This window comes from Aquarana catesbeiana, linkage group LG01, assembly GCF_042186555.1.
Source record: "Aquarana catesbeiana isolate 2022-GZ linkage group LG01, ASM4218655v1, whole genome shotgun sequence".
Lineage (NCBI taxonomy): Eukaryota > Metazoa > Chordata > Amphibia > Anura > Ranidae > Aquarana > Aquarana catesbeiana.
In genome coordinates this window covers 241,359,975-241,382,607 of record NC_133324.1, presented here as the reverse complement: position 1 = coordinate 241,382,607, position 22,633 = coordinate 241,359,975, and the positions used below count along the sequence as shown (strand labels likewise).

Sequence of the window (22,633 nt, the reverse complement as noted above, 5' to 3'; positions counted from 1 at the left end):
ATATTTTACAGTTTGTCATCTTCCTAAAACATATAAATGCTAAATAAAGGAATGATGGACTTTATAGGCACATATAAAGTGTACATTTTAATAATTCACATAAAGTACATACATATACAACAAAGTATTATATTAAAGCAATATGGGACAGTGTTCAATCCCAGAGCTGACACTATAGATAGAAATACTTCCTGTGTGGCAATATGAAGAAAATGCCCACACTGATGTAAATCCCAAAGTCCTCATAGGTTAAAAAGAATTGCTCGCTCTACAGGTTTCGTGACCTGTTGTCAGGAGCTTCAGTAATTCTATCTGGAGAGATATACTCAAGTTAAAATACAGTACAACTTTAACATAGTGATACAGATGTGTGTATGTACAGTGGGACAAAAAAGTATTTAGTCAGCCACCAATTGTGCAAGTTCTCCCACTTACAAAGATGAGAGAGGCCTGTAATTGTCATCATAGGTATACCTCAACTATGAGAGACAAAATGTGGAAACAAATCCAGACAATCGCATTGTCTGATTTTTGAAAGAATTTATTTGCAAATTATGGTGGAAAATAAGTATTTGGTCACCTACAAACAAGCAAGATTTCTGGCTCTCACAGATCTTTATCTTCTTCTTTAAGAGGCTCCTCTTTCCTCCACTCAATGCCCCAGTGTGGGCATTTTCTTCATATTGCCACACAGGAAGTATTTCTATAGTGTCACCTCTGGGATTAAACCATGTGTCCCATATTGCTTTAATATAAGACTTTGTTGTATATGTAAGTACTTTATGTGAATTATTAAAATGTTATACTTTTTTATATGTGCCTATAAAGTCCATTATTCCTTATTTTTAAGGCAATGCAATCAACCTAATCTCTTCCTAAAACCACAACTGAAGTAAAAAAAGCCTGTCCCCTGCCAGCACACTGAAGAGAGAGATCCTTGTTAAGAAGCAGTTGTCTCCTTCCTGAGGTCTGACACTCCCCTGTGATTCAGAGTTCCAATTCTGCAGGAAGCATGAGCTCTGTGGATTGCTAAACTATAGATCTGACTAAGAAGGGGGCTTGTTGGACTTCTGCAGGGAGACCCCTGCTTCCACATAGCGAGGATCCTTTGCACATGCTGTCTTGGGGTACTGGCTTTTCTGCTGAGGCTGCTTTCTGAAGAAAAATACGTAATAATGAACCTGTAATCTTTTTAGCTAGTTGAAACTGAAAGTTCAGTTGGGTTTAATGGGGATCATATCTGGAAGAGCAGAAATTGCCTCTTACAATAGGTTCACACCTATACATGTGCTGCTCCTCACATTTTCACGGGCACAACAGCCTATTTATTTGAATGGGTTGTTGTACCTGCGGACAATGCAGGAAAAATGTCCCTGCACTATTTGCACCCACATCAGTGTGAACCTAGCCTAGTTGTTTCTGCAAATGTTTTGTGTTTAATCCTTTCTTTCTTTTTCTTTTTTTTTTGTCACCATTTTACACAGCCCTGGAATCAGCTATTTTAAATTTGAATGAAGCTAAAACTTACTTTGGAATGGTTGACTGCAAGGAACAGATTCGGGACATTCTATACTTGCAAGCCAGACTGTACAACAGCTTAGGAAGAGTCCAAGAGAGGAATAAATGCTCCATGCTTTTCCGACAGATACATCAGGAACTTCCGTCTCATGGAGTGTCATTGTTACTTCGCCTATAGAAGGTTTGCGTGCTAGCTCGAAGATGTTTAGAGCTATGTCACATTGCTGGTATGTCATAGGTGACCAAGAGTATACCGAAGAGTCCCTCACAGAAAGTAAAACAGACTGGTAAGCCTACCATTTGGTAAAATGATCCTAAACGCATTAGAGGTTAAAAATGGCAGGCTTTGTATACTACTACTTCTTTTTTTTTTTTTATTTTATGGTCAGGGCTGCCCCCCCCCCCCCCCCCCCCAGTTATTTTTAATGTTCTATTTTATATTATGTACTCTTCTAGCCAGCCAGCAGATAAAGCTCTAGTCTCCTTTTCACTCACTGGCATCGTATCCTTTTCAGCTGTGCTGAAAAAGCCCCCTGTTTACAGACCTCAATAATTTACCAGAGTACTGACTTATCCCCTATAAGCTGAGCCCGAGGTTTTGGGCAAAAGAAGCCTCAAAGTATACACTGCTCTGCTGTCTCTTTAGCTAAACAATAGTGCTTGGGTTATCTGGCATGAAGCGAAGCTTTGTATTATCTTTCCTTACACACACTAGGAATGGTAAGTTCTGTCCCCTGAATACAAGTGCGTCTGTGTGTGTGTGTATGTATATATATATATATTATCATGCAGATTTTTCAACCCTTTCTGCAGCACTTGACTGATTACAAAAAAAAAAAAAAAAGGAAACCAAGAGAAGCAGAGGTGCTGACTCAGCTCTGTAGTAATGTTTGGAGACTACTTGTACATGATTTACTTTCGGTTTCCCTTCTATTTCAGTAGCAAATCCCCCTTTGGCTGGGAAAAAAAGCACATTCAAGGCAGTATCCTCTCCTAAATGCCTAGCAGCCTCTGCTCTACTGCCCTCTGAAAAATAATCCATGTGTGAAGATATATTTCTGACTGCTTTTAGGTACCATCCTAATTCTGCCCTGATCACAAATGGTTTGTAGTGTATTGTAAATATCAGTGTGTACCTGTTTGCATATTCTGTTGAACACTGTTTTGTAATTAAATTATTTTTGCATTACTGTTGTATTCATATATGTTTTCTTTGTTACATAAAGTGTCACATCAGAAGATCTGTAGTGTTTGGTTTTCAGTTTTTAAGACTGCAAATTCCCTTCTTAAGTTACCCTGCAATTCAGGGAGAAAGATTAGGTTAGATGAAACAATAGTGTAATATTAGGATAGGACAAAGTTGGGTTAGTACAAATAGGAATTGATATGACTGTGATTCACCTGTTGCTTCTGAGTATATTCTGAATGACATGCATGCGTGTATAAATGATTGACAGATGTCAGCAGAGCAACCAGTGGTTACAATGTGCAAACAGAGCAGGGGTGCTCAACCTGTGGCCCTCGGAGCCCTCTGATTTGGCCCTCGGAGCCCTTGGATTTGGCCCTTGACTTGAAACTGAATGCAGGAGTTCTAGTGTGCTTTCAGAAAGTGCACCACACCTGCAAGAGAGAATAGAAGTCTATGGCAAAGCGCAACTAACCCTCAGGAAAGCCGCGGGTGCACTGAGCTGCACCTGCGGTGTGGGTAAATTGCAGTGCATCAGTGTGAAAACAGCCTTTATAGGAGGCTTAGGACAGTAAAGGTTCATTTACATTTGGGGGGGGGGGGGGGGTAATACCCCATGGTGGAGATGTGTTTTAGTCCCAGAGACCATGCAGCAGCCCATAGGATTTATTGGGCAAAAAACTACAGCACCAGCATGCCCTATGGAGAGGAGAGAAGGTATAGATTGGAGCCTGGGAAAAAAGGAGAGGAGGTGAGAGTGTGAGAAGAGAGCGGAAGGGAGGCTGAGGGGGCTCGCAGAGAGACTGAGACCAAGCCACAAAAACCCCCTTTGTTGTGCCACAGTTGGGACCCAAGACAGAGGGAGAGAGAGCCATACTGTCTATCAGCATCTGAGAGACGTGAGGTGACAGGATTGTGTGCGTGAAACTTGACCAGAGAGAGAGACACACTTTTCCTGAGACTACCGTGAGAGTACTGACAGGATACTGAGGAGAGCCAAGAACAGTGACAACCACTTGGTTCACCATAGTTCAGCCCAGGGACATAACTTGGCAGCCCAGGTGAGACAACCCACACCACTTCAGGGATTGCAATACTCATCTAGATGTTCGGTTGGCTGCTGTCAGGTCACCTAGCCAGTTTAGCTACCAGCCATCCTGATCGGCCGACCTGAGGTGGTCCGGTTCCTTACAACATTGCTAGGAGCCTGAACCAGCATTTGGAATATCCGTTGTGTCAGAGACTGCAGCCATGGTACAGGAGACGGTCAGAGACTGCGGCCATGGTACAGGAGACGGTCAGAGACTGCGGCCATGGTACAGGAGACGGTCAGAGACTGCGGCCATGGTACAGGAGACGGTCAGAGACTGCGGCCATGGTACAAGAGACGGTCAGAGACTGCGGCCATGGTACAGGAGACACTAGAATATGATAAAGTTTGTTACTGTTTGAAATTTCAACCAGATATGAAATTTTATCAGAGCCGCGCTCCTGTCAAGCTAAACACATTGACTGGCTAACATATGTACTTAACCATATGCAATCAATAAATACAATGTTTAATACACAGGCACAATGACCAAGGAATAAATAGTAGAATGATAATAGAGTGAATGATGGAGAGAAAAAAGTCTGTAATGAGTTAATTGGTGCACCTAAAGAAGTCTGCTGGCGAGTGCACCTTTCACCACAATCCTCCACATCATGGATTGGTGTATGAGGCAGGATATCGTGGTTGTTTGAGGCTCATTTTTATCATCAGTCCGGTGAGTTTGAACCCTAATGGGGTTTATGGAGCACATGTGGAGGATTGTGGTGAAAGGTGCACTCGCCAGCAGACTTCTTTAGGTGCACCAATCTAACTCATTAGACTTTTTTCTCTCCATCGTTCACTCTATTATCACTATTTATTCCTTGGTCATTGTGCCTGTGTATTAAATATTGTATTTATTGATTGCATATGGTTAAGTACATATGTTAGCCAGTCAATGTGTTTAGCTTGACAGGAGTGCCGCTCTGATAAAAAATATTAATAAAAATGCCATAAAACTATCCCCTATTTTGTAGATGCTATAACTTATGCGCAAACCAATCAAACGCTTATTGCGATTTTTTTTTTTTTTTTCTTGGCCTAAAAAAACATTTTTTTAATATTTTTTGGGGATATTTATTATAGCAAAAAGTAAAAGATATTGCTTTTATTTCATAATTGTCGCTTTTTTTTTTTTTTTTTTTTCTTTATAGCACAAAAAATAAAAACTGCAGAGGTGATCAAATACCACCAAAAGAAAGCTCTATTTGTGGGGGAAAAAGAACATCAATTTTGTTTGGGAGCCACGTCGCATGACCGCGCAATTGTCAGTTAAAGTGACGCAGTCCCCAATCGCTTAAGTGGTTAAAGCAGAAATAAAAACTCCTATTGTTTACAGCCAAGGAATCTGCCTTCTTAGTCTGTTTGATCTGCAGTTGCCATGGTGCTGCACAGGTGATCAGTTATGACACCAGTCATTTGATGGGTTGACAATTCAGTTGAGACCACAAACAACTGTGACTGTTATTGTTCAAGACATACCTTGAAAGTAATGGTTTTGGGAAATGGTTGAAGTGGAATTAAATTCTGTCTTTTACAGCCAAGAAAGCAGCCATCTGTCTGATCTGCAGTTGCCATGGTGGCTGCACATGGTAGCAGTTATGACACTGGCCATTTGAGGGCTTGTTGGTCCATTTGAGAACCCTTTCCCACCAAAATACATAAATTAGCAATATAAAATTTAGAGAAGTAGAAGAGCCTAAAAGGGAAACAAATACAGACATCACATCTAAGAATTGGTAAGCTGCAATATAATGTTTGCTTTTTGGGTTTAATACTGCATTCAGCACTTTAAAGCTTCTGTCAGCCTTCCTCTCTATCTGAGCCAAAACATACAATCAAGACTGGAAATGTACATATTTTAATTGCAGAAAGTGACATATAGTTTTTGAGACTAAGGAAAAGGGGAGAGTTTCCAATAAGGAAATTATTACTCTACGCTTCAGAAAAATGGTGGCATCTAGCAAGAAGAAACAGGAGCAATGCTGGATGCCATCTACAACACACCCTAAGGTACTTGAGCTACTTTGGAGCGTTTTGTTGCATGTAGGAAAGCCCAATCACGGGCTTCCCTATGCTGTTGCACGGCTAATGCAGCAAAGAAAGCACAAAAAAAACATTTTATTCATGTTGTGCGGTGACATTTTAGAGCTTAGGAGGATTATAATAACACCATGTTTAATTTAGCCCCATGCATGCTTGAGTGTGTTTCTGCTGGTTTCCCTATGCCTAACTATGCTTCACATGCAGAATCCCATTTTTTCTAATTATCCCTGTTCACATTTGTACTTTTAGTCACCCTACTCTCTATGCCCTATGCTCAAAAATCTACACAAGCTTTTCTGAGCATATTAGGATCTTTTTGGTCCTACAGAATCTAATGGGAGCTACTGTAAACTGTGTGTTACACCTGCAAATCTGCTCTCCTCCCCCTTTGCCCGGCCCAGGAAACTGACTCCTGACGCTTGCTACAAATGCAAAAATGCCTGAAAGAGCTTCAAAGTTACCAGGAATATACCCTGCTTGGGTGTGAATGCAGGCTTACAGAAGGGAGAACAAATTTTTATTTTTTTCAGCAGTACTGTATACCAGAAACGGCTCCCTTTCTGCAGAGAACTGATTGGTAGGTGGCCTGGACATGTGCTGTGGAAGCTATGGAAAGAGGTACTTATAAGTATAACTCTGGGTTTCTTATTCAGGGTTCCACCATTGGAGGTGGCCGAACAGGGAATCGGGAAAAGGGTAGTGAATAGATAGACCGAAACAGTGACTCCCCTAACACCTCCCCGGGAGGTTAACCTAGCAGAGAAAGTAACAAGGAAGCAGGAACACCAGTGTGTGAAGCCTACAGCAAGGATACAGCTGCTCTTGCCACAGGCTTATAATGCTCAACCTGAAAGAGTGGAGCTAGGTGGTTTTAGCTGTGGGGCAGGTCAGCGCTCCTGTGAAGTGGGTAATCTGGGTTTGTGATTACTATATAATGAAAGTGAGGGCTCTACATCCATTATGTTCTCTCTGAGCACCCCTACCTATAACGACCAGCAAAAACTTTTTTTTTTCACATAGTTACTAAGGTTGAATAAAGACACCAGTCCATCCAGTTCAACCTGAGTGAGTGTCTACAATTGTCCCTATCCCTGTACATTATGCCTCATTAAAGTGGAGTTCCACCCACTTTTACAACTCTTCAGCATCCGTCACTAAACTGTGCACTGTAAACGAATTGGATATTTTTTAATTTTTTTTCTCAGCACCTACTGTATATCTGCTGTATTCGTTTTTCACTTCCTCCTCCCTGGCCATGGCCCATCGCATCATTTCCTGTTTGCAATGCCTTCTGGGAAGGGGTGGCAACTTCCTCTGACACTGCCGTTGCTATGGAAACCTGACCTGAAACCTATTACACAGCTTGTGCTGCACTGAGCATGTGCGAGATCTGCAAGGATGAGATCCAGAAACAAATGCAGCCTGGCTTCAGATGCCCACACTTAAGATGGCCATGGCCTGCTGTAAGTTTAAAAAATAACAAATTACTGCTATAAGCTAACAAAACAGACCTTAGTTTACAGACTAACTTTACTAGAATACATTAAGCTTGTGTATTATAGGGGTATTTTTATTTAAAAAGTATAATTTCGGCCGGAACACCACTTTAACCACTTGAGCCCCGGACCATTATGCTGCCTAAGGACCAGAGGTCTTTTTCCAATTTGGCACTGCGTCGCTTTAACTGCTAATTGCGCGGTCATGCAATGCTGTACCCAAACGAAATTTGCGTCCTTTTCTTCCCACAAATAGAGCTTTCTTTTGATGGTATTTGATCACCTCTGCAGTTTTTATTTTTTGCGCTATAAACGGAAAAAGACCGAAAATTTTGAAAAAAAATGATATTTTCTACTTTTTGTTATAAAAAAAATCCAATAAACTCAATTTTAGTCATACATTTAGGCCAAAATGTATTCGGCCACATGTCTTTGGTAAAAAAAATGTCAATAAGCGTATATTTATTGGTTTGCGCAAAAGTTATAGCGTCTACAAACTAGGGTACATTTTCTGGAATTTACACAGCTTTTAGTTTATGACTGCCTATGTCATTTCTTGAGGTGCTAAAATGGCAGGGCAGTACAAAACCCCCCCAAATGACCCCATTTTGGAAAGTAGACACCCCAAGGAAATTGCTGATAGGCATGTTGAACCCATTGAATATTTATTTTTTTTGCCCCAAGTGATTGAATAATGACAAAAAAAAAAAAAAAAAAAAATATTTACAAAAAGTTGTCACTAAATGATATATTGCTCACACAGGCCATGGGCCTATGTGGAATTGCACCCCAAAATATATTCAGCTACTTCTCCTGAGTACGGGGATACCACATGTGTGGGACTTTTTGGGAGCCTAGCCGCGTATGGGACCCCGAAAACCAATCACCGCCTTCAGGATTTCTAAGGGTGTAACTTTTTGATTTCACTCTTCACTGCCTATCACAGTTTCGGAGGCCATGGAATGCCCAGGTGGCACAACCCCCCCCCAAATGACCCCATTTTGGAAAGTAGACACCCCAAGCTATTTGCTGAGAGGCATATTGAGTCCATGGAATATTTTATATTTTGACACAAGTTGCGGGAAAGTGACACTTTTTTTTTTTTTTTTTTTTTTTTTTGCACAAAGTTGTCACTAAATGATATATTGCTCACACAGGCCATGGGCCTATGTGGAATTGCACCCCAAAATACATTTAGCTGCTTCTCCTGAGTATAGGGATACCACATGTGTGGGACTTTTTGGGAGCCTAGCCGCGTACGGGGCCCCGAAAACCAATCACCGCCTTCAGCATTTTTAAGGGCGTGAATTTTTGATTTTACTCTTCACTGCCTAACACCGTTTCGGAGGCCATGGAATGCCCAGGTGGCACAAAACCCCCCCAAATGACCCCATTTTGGAAAGTAGACACCCCAAGCTATTTGCTGAGAGGCATGGTGAGTATTTTGCAGCTCTCATTTGTTTTTGAAAATGAAGAAAGACAAGAAAAAACTTTTTTTTTTTTTCTTTTTTCAAATTTCAAAACTTTGTGACAAAAAGTGAGGTCTGCAAAATACTCACTATACCTCTCAGCAAATAGCTTGGGGTGTCTACTTTCCAAAATGGGGTCATTTGGGGGGGTTTTGTGCCACCTGGGCATTCCATGGCCTCCGAAACTGTGATAGGCAGTGAAGAGTGAAATCAAAAATTCACGCCCTTAGAAAGCCTGAAGGCGGTGCTTGGTTTTCGGGGTCCCGTACACGGCTAGGCTCCCAAAAAGTCTCACACATGTGGTATCCCCGTACTCAGGAGAAGCAGCAGAATGTATTTTGGGGTGTAATTTCACATATTCCCATGGCATGTTTGAGCAATATATCATTTAGTGACAACTTTGTGCAAAAAAAAAAAAAAAAAAAAAAAAAATTTGTCTCTTTCCCGCAACTTGTGTCGCAATATAAACTATTCCATGGACTCGACATGCCTCTCAGCAAATAGCTTGGGGTGTCTACTTTCCAAAATGGGGTCATTTGGGGGGGGTTTTGAACTGTCCTGGCATTTTATGCACAACATTTAGAAGCTTATGTCACACATCACCCACTCTTCTAACCACTTGAAGACAAAGCCCTTTCTGACACTTATTTTTTACATGAAAAAGTTTTTTTTTTTTGCAAGAAAATTACTTTGAACCCCCAAACATTATATATTTTTTTAAAGCAAATGCCCTACAGATTAAAATGGTGGGTGTTTCATTTTTTTTTTTCACACAGTATTTGCGCAGCGATTTTTCAAACGCATTTTTTGGGGAAAAAACACACTTTTTTAAATTTTAATGCACTAAAACACACTATATTGCCCAAATGTTTGATGAAATAAAAAAGATGATCTTAGACCGAGTACATGGATACCAAACATGACATGCTTTACAATTGCGCACAAACGTGCAGTGGCAACAAAATAAATACATTTTTAAAAGCCTTTAAAAGCCTTTACAGGTTACCACTTTAGATTTGCAGAGGAGGTCTACTGCAAAAATTACTGCCCTCGATCTGACCTTCGCGGCGATACCTCACATGCATGGTGCAATTGCTGTTTACGTTTGACGACAGACCGCCGCTTGCGTTCGCCTTAGCGCAAGAGCAGGGGGCGACAGGGGTGCTTTTTTTTTTTTTTTTTTTTTCTTTATTATTTTTTTGCTTTTTTATCTTATTTTTAAACTGTTCCTTTCATTTTTTTTTTTTTTAAATCATTTTTATTGTTATCTCGGGGAATGTAAATATCCCCTATGATAGCAATAGGTAGTGACAGGTACTCTTTTTTGAAAAAATTGGGGTCTATTAGACCCTAGATCTCTCCTCTGCCTTCAAAGCATCTGACCACACCAAGATCTGTGTGATAAAATGCTTCCCCAATTTACCAATGGCGCTATTTACATCCGGCGAAATCTAAGTCATAAAATGCTCGTAGCTTCCGGTTTCTTAGGCCATAGAGATGTTTGGAGCCACTCTTGTCTCTGATCAGCTCTATGGTCAGCTGGCTGAATCACCGGCTGCATTCTCAGGTTCCCTGTTGAGACAGGAGAGCCAGAGAAAAACACGGAAGACGGTGGGGGGGGGGGGGGCATTCCCTCCCACGGCTTGTAAAGGCAGTCTAGAGGCTAATTAGCCGCTAGGATTGCTTTTACATGAAAGCCGACCGCTGGCTGAAAAGAATGATACCAAGATGATACCTAAACCTGCAGGCATCATTCTGGTATAACCACTCAAAGTTGTGAATGGCGTACCTGAAGACAAAAAAATGGTTAACAATAAAGCACAGTAAACAGTAAAGTATAAATAATTACATACCTGAAAAACAAACATGATAAAACATAATAACAATAACAATAAAACACTGCAGAAGAGAATACAGTAAAAAAAGAGCAGAACAATAGAGAGAGAGAATAGAGAGAGAGAACAATAAAACGACAACTATTTTTTTTAATTTTATATATATATATTTTTTTTTTTACACTTTTTTTTGTAACTAACTTTTATAACGGTAACCGGTTCCAGGTTCGGGTCTCTCAAAATGCGATGGCATCTTGGGAGACCCTGTGAAAGTGTGCCTAGTCTGTGCAGTGCTGTACCCTACGCTAATACTCAACTAGTGTATGGTAGCGTTCAAAACATTCACCAATGCAAAGACCAGGATTGTCAGGACAGGAGGGACAATAATAGCGGGTGTCACGCCTATATCCGCGTTTGCTGCAGACACAACATCTTTTTGGGGGGGTTCGTTGGGTAGGGGTACTCGGGAGGACATAAAGAAAATGCCTCTCATGCAGCCGACTGCATTTGGTTGGGGATGTGAATGGGGGAAGTACGGGTGCTGCAGAAGCGGTGGGTTCCCAATTAGGATTGGCGAATGCAGCAGGAAGGGCACTATGGGCACGACGGGCCTGTGTTTGTCTTTTTGGTGGCAGCGGGACACTACTTGTGCTTGCCACCTCACCAGCTTGAACTGCACTTATGGGACTCGCCACGTCACCAAGTGTTACTGCAGTGCTGGTTTGACTACGACCGGGGTGTACTAGGCCGCTGGCGCTTGCCAGTTCAATAAAAAGCTTCCAAAAAAACTGTTAGCGATCGCAGGGATCAGGTCTGACTCTGCGAACGCTGCAGTTATGCGTTTAGTGTTTTGTAAGTGTCAGTGATCGATCGATACTGCACTTGGGTGGGCTGGGCCGGGCGGAGGGGCAAAACGCAGGTGCTAGCAGGTATCTGGGCTGATCCCGCTAACACTGCGTTTTCGGGAACCCTAAACTGCTGGGGACGCTAGTATAGATCTGATCGGATCAGATATTGATCCGTTCAGATACTATACCACTAAAGGAGGCGTATGCTGCGTGCGTGGGTGTTAGTGGTACTGGCGCTAACCTGACGCTGCCTGGGGCCGGTGCTTGCTAGTTCACCAAAATGCTACCAAAAAAACTGTTAGCGATCGCAGGGATCAGGCCTGACTCTGCGAACGCTGCAGTTATGCGTTTAGTGCCTTGTAAGTGACAGTGATCGATCGATACTGCACTTGGGTGGGCTGGGCTGGGCCGGGCGGAGGGGCACAACGCAGGTGCTAGCAGGTATCTGGGCTGATCCCGCTAACACTGCGTTTTTGGGAACCCTAAACTGCTGGGGACGCTAGTATAGATCTGATCGGATCAGATATTGATCCGATCAGATACTATACCACTAAGGGAGGTGTACGGTGCGTGCGTGGGTGTTAGCGCTACTGGCGCTAACCTGACGCTGCCTGGTGCTTGCTTGCCAGTTCACCAAAATGCTACCAAAAAAACTTAGCGATCGTAGGGATCAGGCCTGACTCTGCGAACGCTGCAGTTATGCGTTTAGTGTTTTGTAAGTGACAGTGATCGATCGATACTGCACTTGGGTGGGCTGGGCGGAGGGGCAAAACGCAGGTGCTAGCGGGTATCTGGGCTGATCCCGCTAACACTGTGTTTTTGGGAACCCTAAACTGCTGGGGACGCTAGTATAGATCTGATCTGATCAGATATTGATCCGATCAGATACTATACCACTAAGGGAGGCGCATGCTGCGTGCGTGGGTGTTAGCGGTACTGGCGCTAATCTGACGCTGCCTGGGGCGACGCATATCACCGCCGGGCGATCAGGGGGCTAAACCTTTATTCGGTAATAAACGGCGGGTGCCCTGACACTATAAAAAATAAACGAACTAACCTGCGTCACCCGTAACGGTTATACGGTGATCAGTGGTGAAAGGGTTAACTAGGGGGCAATCAAGGGGTTAAAACATTTATTAGGTAGTATATGGGGGTCCCTGTCACTATAAAACGCTGACGGCGAACCTAAATATTTACCTCACTAACTAGCGTCACCAGTGACACTAATACAGCGATCAGAAAAATGATCGCTTAGCGACACTGGCGATGGGGGGTGATCAAGGGGTTAAAACTTTATTAGGGGGGGTTAGGGGGGTATCCTAGACCTAAAGGGGGGTAATACTCACTGTCCCAACACTGTAACTGTCACAAACTGACACTAATACAGTAATCAGAAAAAAAAAAAAAAAAACCTGCTGGTGTCAGTTTGTGACAGGGGGGGGGGGGGGTGATTGGGGGGGGGATCGGGGGGCGATCGGGGGGGGGGGATCGGGGTGTTTTGTATGCCTGGCATGTTCTACTGTGTGTGTGTGTGTGTGTTGTGCACTCACATTGATGTCTTCTCCCCTCGGCGCTGGAACGGAAACTACCGAGCCGAGGGGAGATGACATCATTTCCTTTGCTGCTGTTTAGCATACAGCAGCAAAGGAGTGTTCCCATTGGCCGGCGGCGATCGCGAGGGGGGGGGCCACGAACGGATGGCCTCCCCCTCATCTCGGATCGCCGGGGAACAGAACGGGACCGCTTCGGGCACCGGGGGGGGGTCCGATCGGACCCCCCACCCGCGAGAGGCAAATCACGTACATGTACGTGATTTTGCCTGCCCGTGCCGCCTTGCCGACGTAAATCGGCGTTAGGCGGTCCTTAAGTGGTTAAGATGCTCATCTATTATATTATTTATTTATGGTACCCATATAGCGCCTTCAATTTAACGCAGCGCTCCACACATACATCGCACACTCACATCGGTCCCTACCCTTAAGGAGCCCACAATCCAAGGTCCCCAACTCACATTCATATACTAGGGCCAATTTTGGACAGAAGCCAATTAACCTACCGGCATGTCTTTGGAGTGTGGGAGAAAACCGGAGTACCCAGAGGAAACCCACGCAGGCACAGGGAGAACATGCAACTCCAGGCAGGTAGTGTTGTGGCTGGGATGTGAACCAGCGACCCTTCTTACTGCTAGGCGAGAGTGCTACCCACTACACCACTGTGCCGCACAAATTTTGAATAGGGTTATAACCCCTGTCTGGTTTTATTCTGGGTGGCGTGGCCTGAGGTTGCCACTACCCATCAGTCCAAGGGATTGCATGACTTTCTCATACATTCAGCCCTGTCTGGTTTTGATTGCCATCTGTGACTCATTTGGGAGGTGTCTCTTCAATTCCTGTCCCATAGCCAAACATGAAATGAGAGGAAATCAACCCCCCCCCCCCCCCCCCCCCCAAAGTCAGGGATTCCCTGGTCGTTGCCAGAACGATTGTCCCCATTGGAGGATTTCCTATCTATTCCTTTTCTAGTGACAACCCAAAAGTTGGGACTTTCTTTTACTTTCATTCTCAGTAGTAATGGTACATAGGACAGAGGGTGAATCTTCTGAAAGAGGGCAGATACAGCAATATAAACCCAACAGATGTAATTCCGCTATCTATACAAAAAAAAAAAAAAGCTTTACCCCTTTTTTTTTTTTTTTTTTTGGTCATGCTTTTAAAGCCTAAGTGCCAGCCAGAAAAATCCGCACGGGGACATAACTTAGTAGAATGTGTCCATTATTGCTGATGACTCTCCTATTGGGTGAAATCCTCCTCTGAAACTGGATCTCTAAATGAAGGGAGCGGACCTATCAATCGCACTCCTGCTTTTCATTCATAGACTGTGTAGTATACCTTCTACGAATGTTATGAATGAATGTACCATGAGTTGTGTGAAAAACCATTTCAGAAGTTCCCGTTGAGCTGTATTTTTCAAGGGTTTGCTTGGTGGTAAAAATGTTTGAAAAGATCTGGTTTAACTAAAACTCTAGAACAAAAATGTAATATACTGCAGGTTACCAGTCCTTAGATGTGGTGGCTGCATTTAGTTTTCTTTTTTCAGGCTGAAAACATTTTAGGACATACAGAAAATCTTCATTTTTTTTTTCGTAGACTACTAATACAATAACCACCCCTTTTCATGTAATGGACATGCAAGAAAGGAAGACATTTTTGAATTCCAGCCTGTGTGGCAACTATGGCTTCCTCCCATAGATACCGTGAAGAAGTGAGCGCAGCCACCCAGGGACAGGAAGTGTTCTCTTCACCATATTACCAGGTGATATTATAAAGGGAAAAAAAAGCCTGAAACAAACCTAATGATGGTGATCTAAAAAAGCCTGAAAAAAAATTAGCTAATGAAGCCACCACATCTAGGGACTGGTACAGGTTTATTTATGGGTCTAGATAGCCCTCCTTCTTTTTTTTTTTGCATAAGAACCTTATGCAATGTATTTGGGAAGTGTGTTCATACTGCAGCAGAGCCCTGTCTCTTCGTACAAAGGCAGTTTGCATTAGTGGTTCTCAACTCCTGTCCCCAGGACCCGCTAACAGGCCAGGTTTGCAAGATAACTGAAATACATCACAGGTGATATCATTTGCTGCTCAGTGATTGCAGTATTCTAGTCTGCATCTCCCCAAGGTAATACTTAAGATCTGGCCTGTTAGTGGGTCCTGAGGACAGGAGTTGAGAACCACTGCATTAGAGGGTACAAACTCTGATGTCATCTGAAGACATTTTTGAAATCGTAATACTGAAAAACCAGAAAAACCAGCATAACAGGTAATGCAATGGATAAAATTTTAGATGAGTTATATGACAAATGTGAATTTACACTTTTTAAAATTTTGTTTTGTAAATGATTTAGTATTTTTTAATTTATGCTTCCTGTTAAGGCATTTTACATAAGTGGACCTGATGTTTTCTGGTGATCAAGTAATTCCAGACTGGCACAAATGGCATTACAATTAATCAACTAAACACAACATCTGGCAGGCCCAGGGATTAGCACAGCGCACAGAGTAATGTGATTTATCATTTAATAACACAGAATGCTTGGTTCTTATATCAGATTGGGTTGTGCTTGTCTGATACTGTACAGTTTTATGTTTTTGAGGGAGGGGGGCTCCGTAACGTCAGGCAATAACTCCTTTTACAGCATAGTAAGAAACAAAGCACATATTCCACTGATACATAAATACACTGTTGTAATGTAAACTATTTCTTCTTTATAAATATAAAAAGATATAATAATGATATAAAAAGATTAGATAGTATTGTATAATAATCATTTTGAGTTAAGAGATCATACTTAAAGCAGAGCTACACTGCATCTGAGCACTACAAACTACAAACACTATTTTAATTTATTTTTAATATCCTGAACAAACTCCCCATCCATCCATGTCTCCATGCTTTATTTTGCAAAAATATTTATTTATATTTTGAGAAAACACTTTGAAAAACTTCCCCGACCATTTCTGCCCATGGTCATCTTGAGTAAGGGCAGATGATCCTTACAACATTTTATTTCCTGGAATCCATCTGCCCTTAGCTTAGGCATGCATGCAGGAGGGTGTGCTTAGCTGAGAAAACCCCTCCTCCCCTTCTGAAGACTCCTGGGATGTATGACATCATTGTGCCTGAGACTGGAAACCATGAAGCAACTATAGAAATGTGAAAAAAAGTTTAAAACAAGTCAATATGACATACTTTACTAATGCTAGCACCATGAGGATTAAAAATAGTCAATGTTGATTAAGAGAGTGACGTTCCACTTTTAATAATTAAGCCCGACTCCAGTAAAACTAAAACTCCTTTCTTTCACTGTGGGCTGTACCCTAAGGCTAACGCCATCTTTTGTATCTTGTTCCATCTATATTTAGGGGTTAATATGTAACACGTTGTAAATGGGCCCCTCCTGTGACAGCCTGCAGGGGTTCTTCTCCCCTGCAGGCGCTTTTGAATTTGGTGCAGCTGTGTGGTTCCCTGCCGTAGCTGCCTGCACAGCCGCATCACTCGTTCAGAGATTTGTAAATGAATGAACTACAAATCCTATCTTCAACCGTGGAGGGCAGACTTGTGGTTCTCAATGGAATACAAGTGCTGTTGTGATCACCGCACTTGTAGTCCATTGACACTCGCTCCAGCTCTCCAACTGAAAGCCTGTACCTCGGTACAGACAGAGAGCTGGAGGAAGAGTCTGCAGGAGCCTGGCATTGCATCTGCGATCGGACGATCACAGTGCAAAACTTTGCAGGCTCCTGTGAAAAAATATGTGCTTTTATATTTTCAAGGTAGAGGTAGCTTAATACTGCTCATTTCTGTCTAGGGACGGTAAAAGTTTTTTACCTGTTCCTCTGTTCCCCCAGAAGACAGCGCTCCCCTATGCTCCAGCAGACCCTCAGCATCCTCACGTCCAGTGCAGTGCATTGCATCAGTTGCATCTACAACTATACCTTTTTATCACTTAACCACTTCAGTTCCAGGTGCTATTTATGCCAGTTTTAATATGACACAGGTGATCAGCAGTTCACTTGGATCCCAGCCAGGCTCCTGCCACAGACTACTAAGAATGGTCAGTAGTAGGCATACATTAACACAATGCTGATGATTTGGATGGTATTTGTGTCAAATGCTCTGGTAAATTAATGCAATGTCATTTGGAATTTTATTTATCACAGACATGCTAATTTTGTGTCTCTGCCAACCTGAATTGGTTTCATCTTAATGTGTAAAAAAAAAAAAAAAAAAAAAAAAAAAAGTTCTTGCATGTGTCACAATGTTAGCCTTGAAAAGGAAATACAGTTTCTAAAAGTCAAATGCAAGTGTTTACTTTGAGCTTTACTATTCCAATATGAAGAAAAGATGTAAAATGTATTAAGATTTAAGATGCAGCACCAAGACACCATAAACAAAAAAATGCTCTGGGATTTATTGGGTAAACTTAAAAAATGCACCCGGCACTCAAGTTTTAGTCCTCTTTAAGCTGCAATTAGGTGACTTTGCTTAGGCTGAAATATGTCATCAAAAAGATTATATGCCTTTATTTAATGAAGTGTCATCCAAAATACAGGTCGCAGCAGAGTGGAACAAAGCTTACGCGTTTCTCACTACGCAGAGTGCTTAGTCATAGCTATGACTAAGCACTCTGCGTAGTGCGAAACGCGTTAGTTTTGTTCCACTCTGCTGCGACCTGTATTTTGGATGACACTTCATTAAATAAAGGCATATAATCTTTTTGGAGTGCGGCTGTCCAGAATTTTTCCTTTTATGATCAAATTCTGTAGCCAAGTGAAAAGGTACAAGGCTGCAGCAGCAGGCTGATTTGTGTCAGACATTTGTGAACATTGCCAAGACCTGCACAGCCAGAATGTAAGTGTGCCAGTGTGTCTCATTCCAGGTATAGAAGCTGATCCCGGAGGATACCTAAACAAAGATGACACCATCTATCTAAAGAGAAAATATTATGATGGAATTTTCAGGGGAGTGATGTGATCTCTGTTGGTGGAAATTAACATTTACACATTACATAGCATGTACGCACCTAGCTTTTAATATATCTCATGTTAGGTCAACTTTGAGTGTTGATCAGCATTTCATGATGTCAACTCAACTGTTGAGTTTTTAAAGAAGTATGGCTTTTTAAATACCAAACTTCATACTCTGATGCTGCATCTATCCACTGCCGGCTCTGTAGTGAGAACTGAGCGATCAAACACCGCTGATCACTTAGTTCTCCCCTCCGCTCTGAGCAGAGAGCTGGGACTAAGTCTCCGCCTCTCTGCTCTGCCCCTCCAGCTCTCACTGGAGTGCCATGCTTTGGAGGGGGTGGGAGTGGATCGCTGAGAGGCTGGTCCAGGGTTCTGGGTGGATACTGACCATATGGTCAGGATCTTTTCAGAGCCTGGACCTGCTCTGTGATGTCAGACGGCTCATAGGAGTGCAGAACGAATGGCACTCCTGTGATCCATAGGCGAAGTATAGCCAAAAAAGCTTTGGCTATACTTCTCCTTTAATGATCCTTGAGCTCCAATCAACATCAAAAGTGAACTTGAAAAAGGCCAGTCGGTGACTCGTAATGCAGCAGTCGCTCTAACTTTACCACTGAACGAAAAACATCAGTTCTAAAAGGTTACCATCTGTCCCTGTTTTCCCGGGGTCAGCTACCATTTAAACTAGGGTCTGTCCCTGGAAGCCAGGCACTGTAGTTCTCGCAATGCACAGGTTCCAACTCATCCCAGTGCACAATCGTCAGTTCAAAAATTACATTACTGGAGCACTCTGCCTATAATTGGGCACACTGGTGATTGGGCCGGAGAAATATTTAGCAAGGCTAAGGCTCCATTTACACCTGAGTGTTTTGGAATTGTAGGCAGAATCACATAATTCTGTCCGATTACAGAATCACACGTTTGCAATGCCATTTTTTTACAGACAGGCATGGGAAAAACAATATTGTCGCTGCAGTATGCTTAGATGTAAACTAAGCCTTAGGTATGAACGCAGACCTAGGGTAGGGTGAGTTTTATTCTGGCCACTGGTGTAACTTGATAACACCAGTGCAGATTATGTAGCTGTGTTAAACTGGCCATAGACTGATCGAAATTCAGATGGTGCAGCGGGAACCGGACTAATTTTGGTCCATCTATGGGCAGACTGGTTGTACTGAAGTCTCTCTTGTGATCAGCTTCAATACGAATAATGCTGCTAGCTGTAGCTGGCAGCAGTTATCATTTTATTTTGACAGTAGAGAAACCTCCCACTGTCAGAATACATAATCGCAGTGGGAGGGATTCACCCAATACAATTGGGGATCTTGATGGAGGAATTGAGCGAGGGTTTTTTTTTCTCCTCCAACCCATGTTAAAGGAAAGAAAATTGCTTAATGTATGGCCAGCCTTAGGTTAGCTGCTCTCTTTCAGCTCGTTGTCTGTAAGTGCTTTCACACTGGGGCGCTGCGCTGGCGGGGCGTCACAAAGAGTCCTGCAAGCAGCTTCTTTGCAGCGCTGTAGGAGCGCTGAATACACCGCTCCTAAAGCGGCCCTGCCCATTGAAATCAATGGGCAGCACCGCCGGCAAAGCGCTGCTGCAGCGACGTTTTGCAGGCGGTTTTAACCCTTTTTCATCCGCTAGCAGGGGTTAAAAGTGCCCCGCTAGCGGCTGAATAGTACTGCTAAAATGACAGTTAAGCGCTGCTAAAAATAACGGCGCTTTACAGCCGACGCCCAGGCGCTGGCAGTGCGAAAGTGCCCTAAGATGCCTGCAGTTTGTCTGGTTCAGCTTTTAACAGGGAACCCTTGAAATAACTTTCCAGTCTCAGGAAACACCCGCTAACAATTACTATACTATATAGCTACAGCTAAGTGTGTAAATCAGTTTAATAGTCAGTGGGAAAATTGCTCCTTATAAATGTGCTCAATAAAATGAATGCTTATTACATTTATGGCCAATAAGAATGTTCCTTACTTTCTTCAATAAGAAGAATGTTTCTTATATTTGTGGTCAGTAATAAGAACCCCCTCTTACAAAAAGTTAAAAAGATCATTGGTGTTGGTGAAAAACGTATCTGAGAGGCATACATTGCTCCTTCCTCGAGGAACACTGAGCAGGGTTTTTTAACCAGGGTTCTATCATTCCCCAGGTTTTCTCCAGAGGTTGCTAGGGGTTCCTCAAGCACTAAGTGATTTCTAACTCTCAGGTGAGTAACTACTGATATATATATTTGTGTTTTTAGCTACTGTATCTGAAAGCGGGGAATTCTTCCCAATGACCAAAAATGTAAGGAGCACTCTTCACACTGAACAGCACAGTATGAGCTGTAAATATAATTATCAGCAGGGGTTCCCTGAAGCCAAAAAGTTATTTCAAAGGTTCCTCCACTTTAAAATCATTGAAAGAGGCTGCTCTGGAGGAATGCTGTTTGGGAAGAACTGGTCTAATTTAATAGCCCACTCTGAGGATTTACAGATGAGATTATTTTTGGTGGTCATGATAATTTTTTTTTTTCTTGTTTTCTCGTGTGTCACAGTATCACCGAATGCCTAAAGATACATAATGTGTTACTGTCCCCCCTCACAAAGGCATTTATTGTAATGATCACTAAGTAAAATCTGCTTAGGCTCATGGAAAAATTCCAGAGATGTTTCATAAGAATAGTACAAATAAAGCATGCCAAAGTTTAATCGCTTTCTTTAATGTCCATGGAAAATTTGCTGGAGGGTCATGCTACGGAAAGCTGTTTATAGTCTGGCAATGTAGATAGAAGTACTGTACTTGGCTGCAATTCCTGTTAGTGTGCTTTATAATGTATGCAAAATCCAGAGATTTTTTGAGTATTATCAAGTTGAGATGTTTTGAACAGTATGAATGCAGAAAGTATGGAAACGGTGAGATGTTAACCGCACCAGAAATGTTTGTTATAAAAAATGTGTTCTCTAAGTGGGAGACGATCACGTAACAGAAATGCAGTGTTCTGATTAACATCTGTATATAATCTTGTGGTACAAGTGAGCTTGCTGTATTTTACGCTCTAACCATATGTGTTCAGCTCAAGTATTCTGTTTAAAAACAGATTCTTCCATCCACAAAACTAAGGATTTAGAAGGCATGTAGTTCAGTGCATATTTTAAACAATATTACAAAACAAACAGGCACTAATGATCAACATATTAACATGTAGATTCAAAAACTATAAAAAAATCAAACATATCAGCCGTGTATCTGGAATGAAACTGATATGTTGGCCGTTTGGCTGCAAAGTGCCACCCCAACAGCATGGACTTTTGGTGCCCCTTTGTGAACCCACCGTATCATTCAATTTGTGTCTGTTGTGCAGTTTTTCTTAGCACATCATGGGGGGATTTCAAAAACAGTGTTGGCACTCAGGAACATGTACATGAAATGTTTTAGGCGGTGGGTGCACTGGGGTTGGAATGTCCATACCAGACACCCCATCCAGATCCGCATTACTGAGTTCAATTCCTGACCACTGCCCACATCCCACAGACAAGCATGTGCTCAAGAAGTTTAGAATTGGGGTGTGTGAAGCCCGATGAACGAGAGGAGAACTGGAGAGACTAGTGCCCCATCAAGTCTGCCTTCCCTGTGACAGTGGGTGGGTGAAACCTGGTGGGCGAAACCTGGTGGGCAACTCAGACTAGTTACTCATGAGATCCAACTCCTGTGTGACTCATCATTGCCCATATGAATATGGATGAGTCATCGGTTGGTAGGAAGCTGTTGGACACTGGCATGCTAGCAAACACGAGCCCTGTGTAGAAGTGGTCACATTCCTAGCAACTTTCCAGCAGAAAATGCCCCATGCTGAGCACTGTTGTCTTTATGTACACCAACTTGGTATTGGTCTTTATTATGGTCCGTTTTCTAATCTGCAAACTGGTGGGAATTCTTTAAGAATCTGTTGCAGCTATAGATGCCGGTAGTAAGTACTTCTTGCATTTGTCCCTGTGTCGGTACTGTTATCAAAACTGATAGAAAGCATTATACAGTAAATGCTTCATTAATGTCCCTAGTCTATCTTTTGCTTAGTTTGTATCTCCACCCACTCTTCGCTTGTGCCTGGTTGGAGCAATCATTGGACATATGTAAGAATACCTTCTTCCTGAAGGATATCTATATTCTTTTGATTTGCTAGGTATCCTTATCTGTAACCCAGCCTTTGTATTTACATATATTTTGTGAGCCTGGTATTTGAGCATAGGTCTGAAGATCCTGCCATCCATTAATAGTCTGTGTATTCAAGCCTGCAGTCTTAAAATGTTTGTAGCGCAGGCGGTTTACAGCACTATTTCTTCATCTGTGTGTACTGTTCCAGTGTATTTTTGTCTTGTGGTATCCTGTGCAACCTTGGTGTTGGCCATGACCTGATCGCCTGATTCCTGTCCATTGCCCTGATCTGCTACTGATTATGACCTCCTTCCTGTGTATTGACTCATCTGCCACAACCTGACTTGTTTATGGACAACACTTGTGTCTGTTGGTTCTGAATCTCTCTTGGTTGCTCCTTCTAAATCTATTTCTCTTTCCTGTGGCCTAGACTTGGTGGTATCTGTAAATGCTGGCAAAATAACTTAAAAACACTAAGAAATT

The 22,633-nt window shown here is 42.5% G+C and overlaps 1 protein-coding gene across 1 annotated transcript in view; it reads left to right on the top strand.

Annotated features, from left to right (window-relative positions):
* Positions 1–2,759, top strand: part of ANAPC5 (anaphase promoting complex subunit 5) — a 60,490-nt gene extending 57,731 nt beyond the window's left edge. Inside the window, exon 17 of the mRNA XM_073626623.1 lies at positions 1,485–2,759. Within this exon, the coding sequence (XP_073482724.1) occupies positions 1,485–1,696 (212 nt within the window). The 3' untranslated portion in view covers positions 1,697–2,759. The remainder of the gene's footprint in view (positions 1–1,484) is intronic.
* Positions 2,760–22,633: the final 19,874 nt, after the last annotated feature.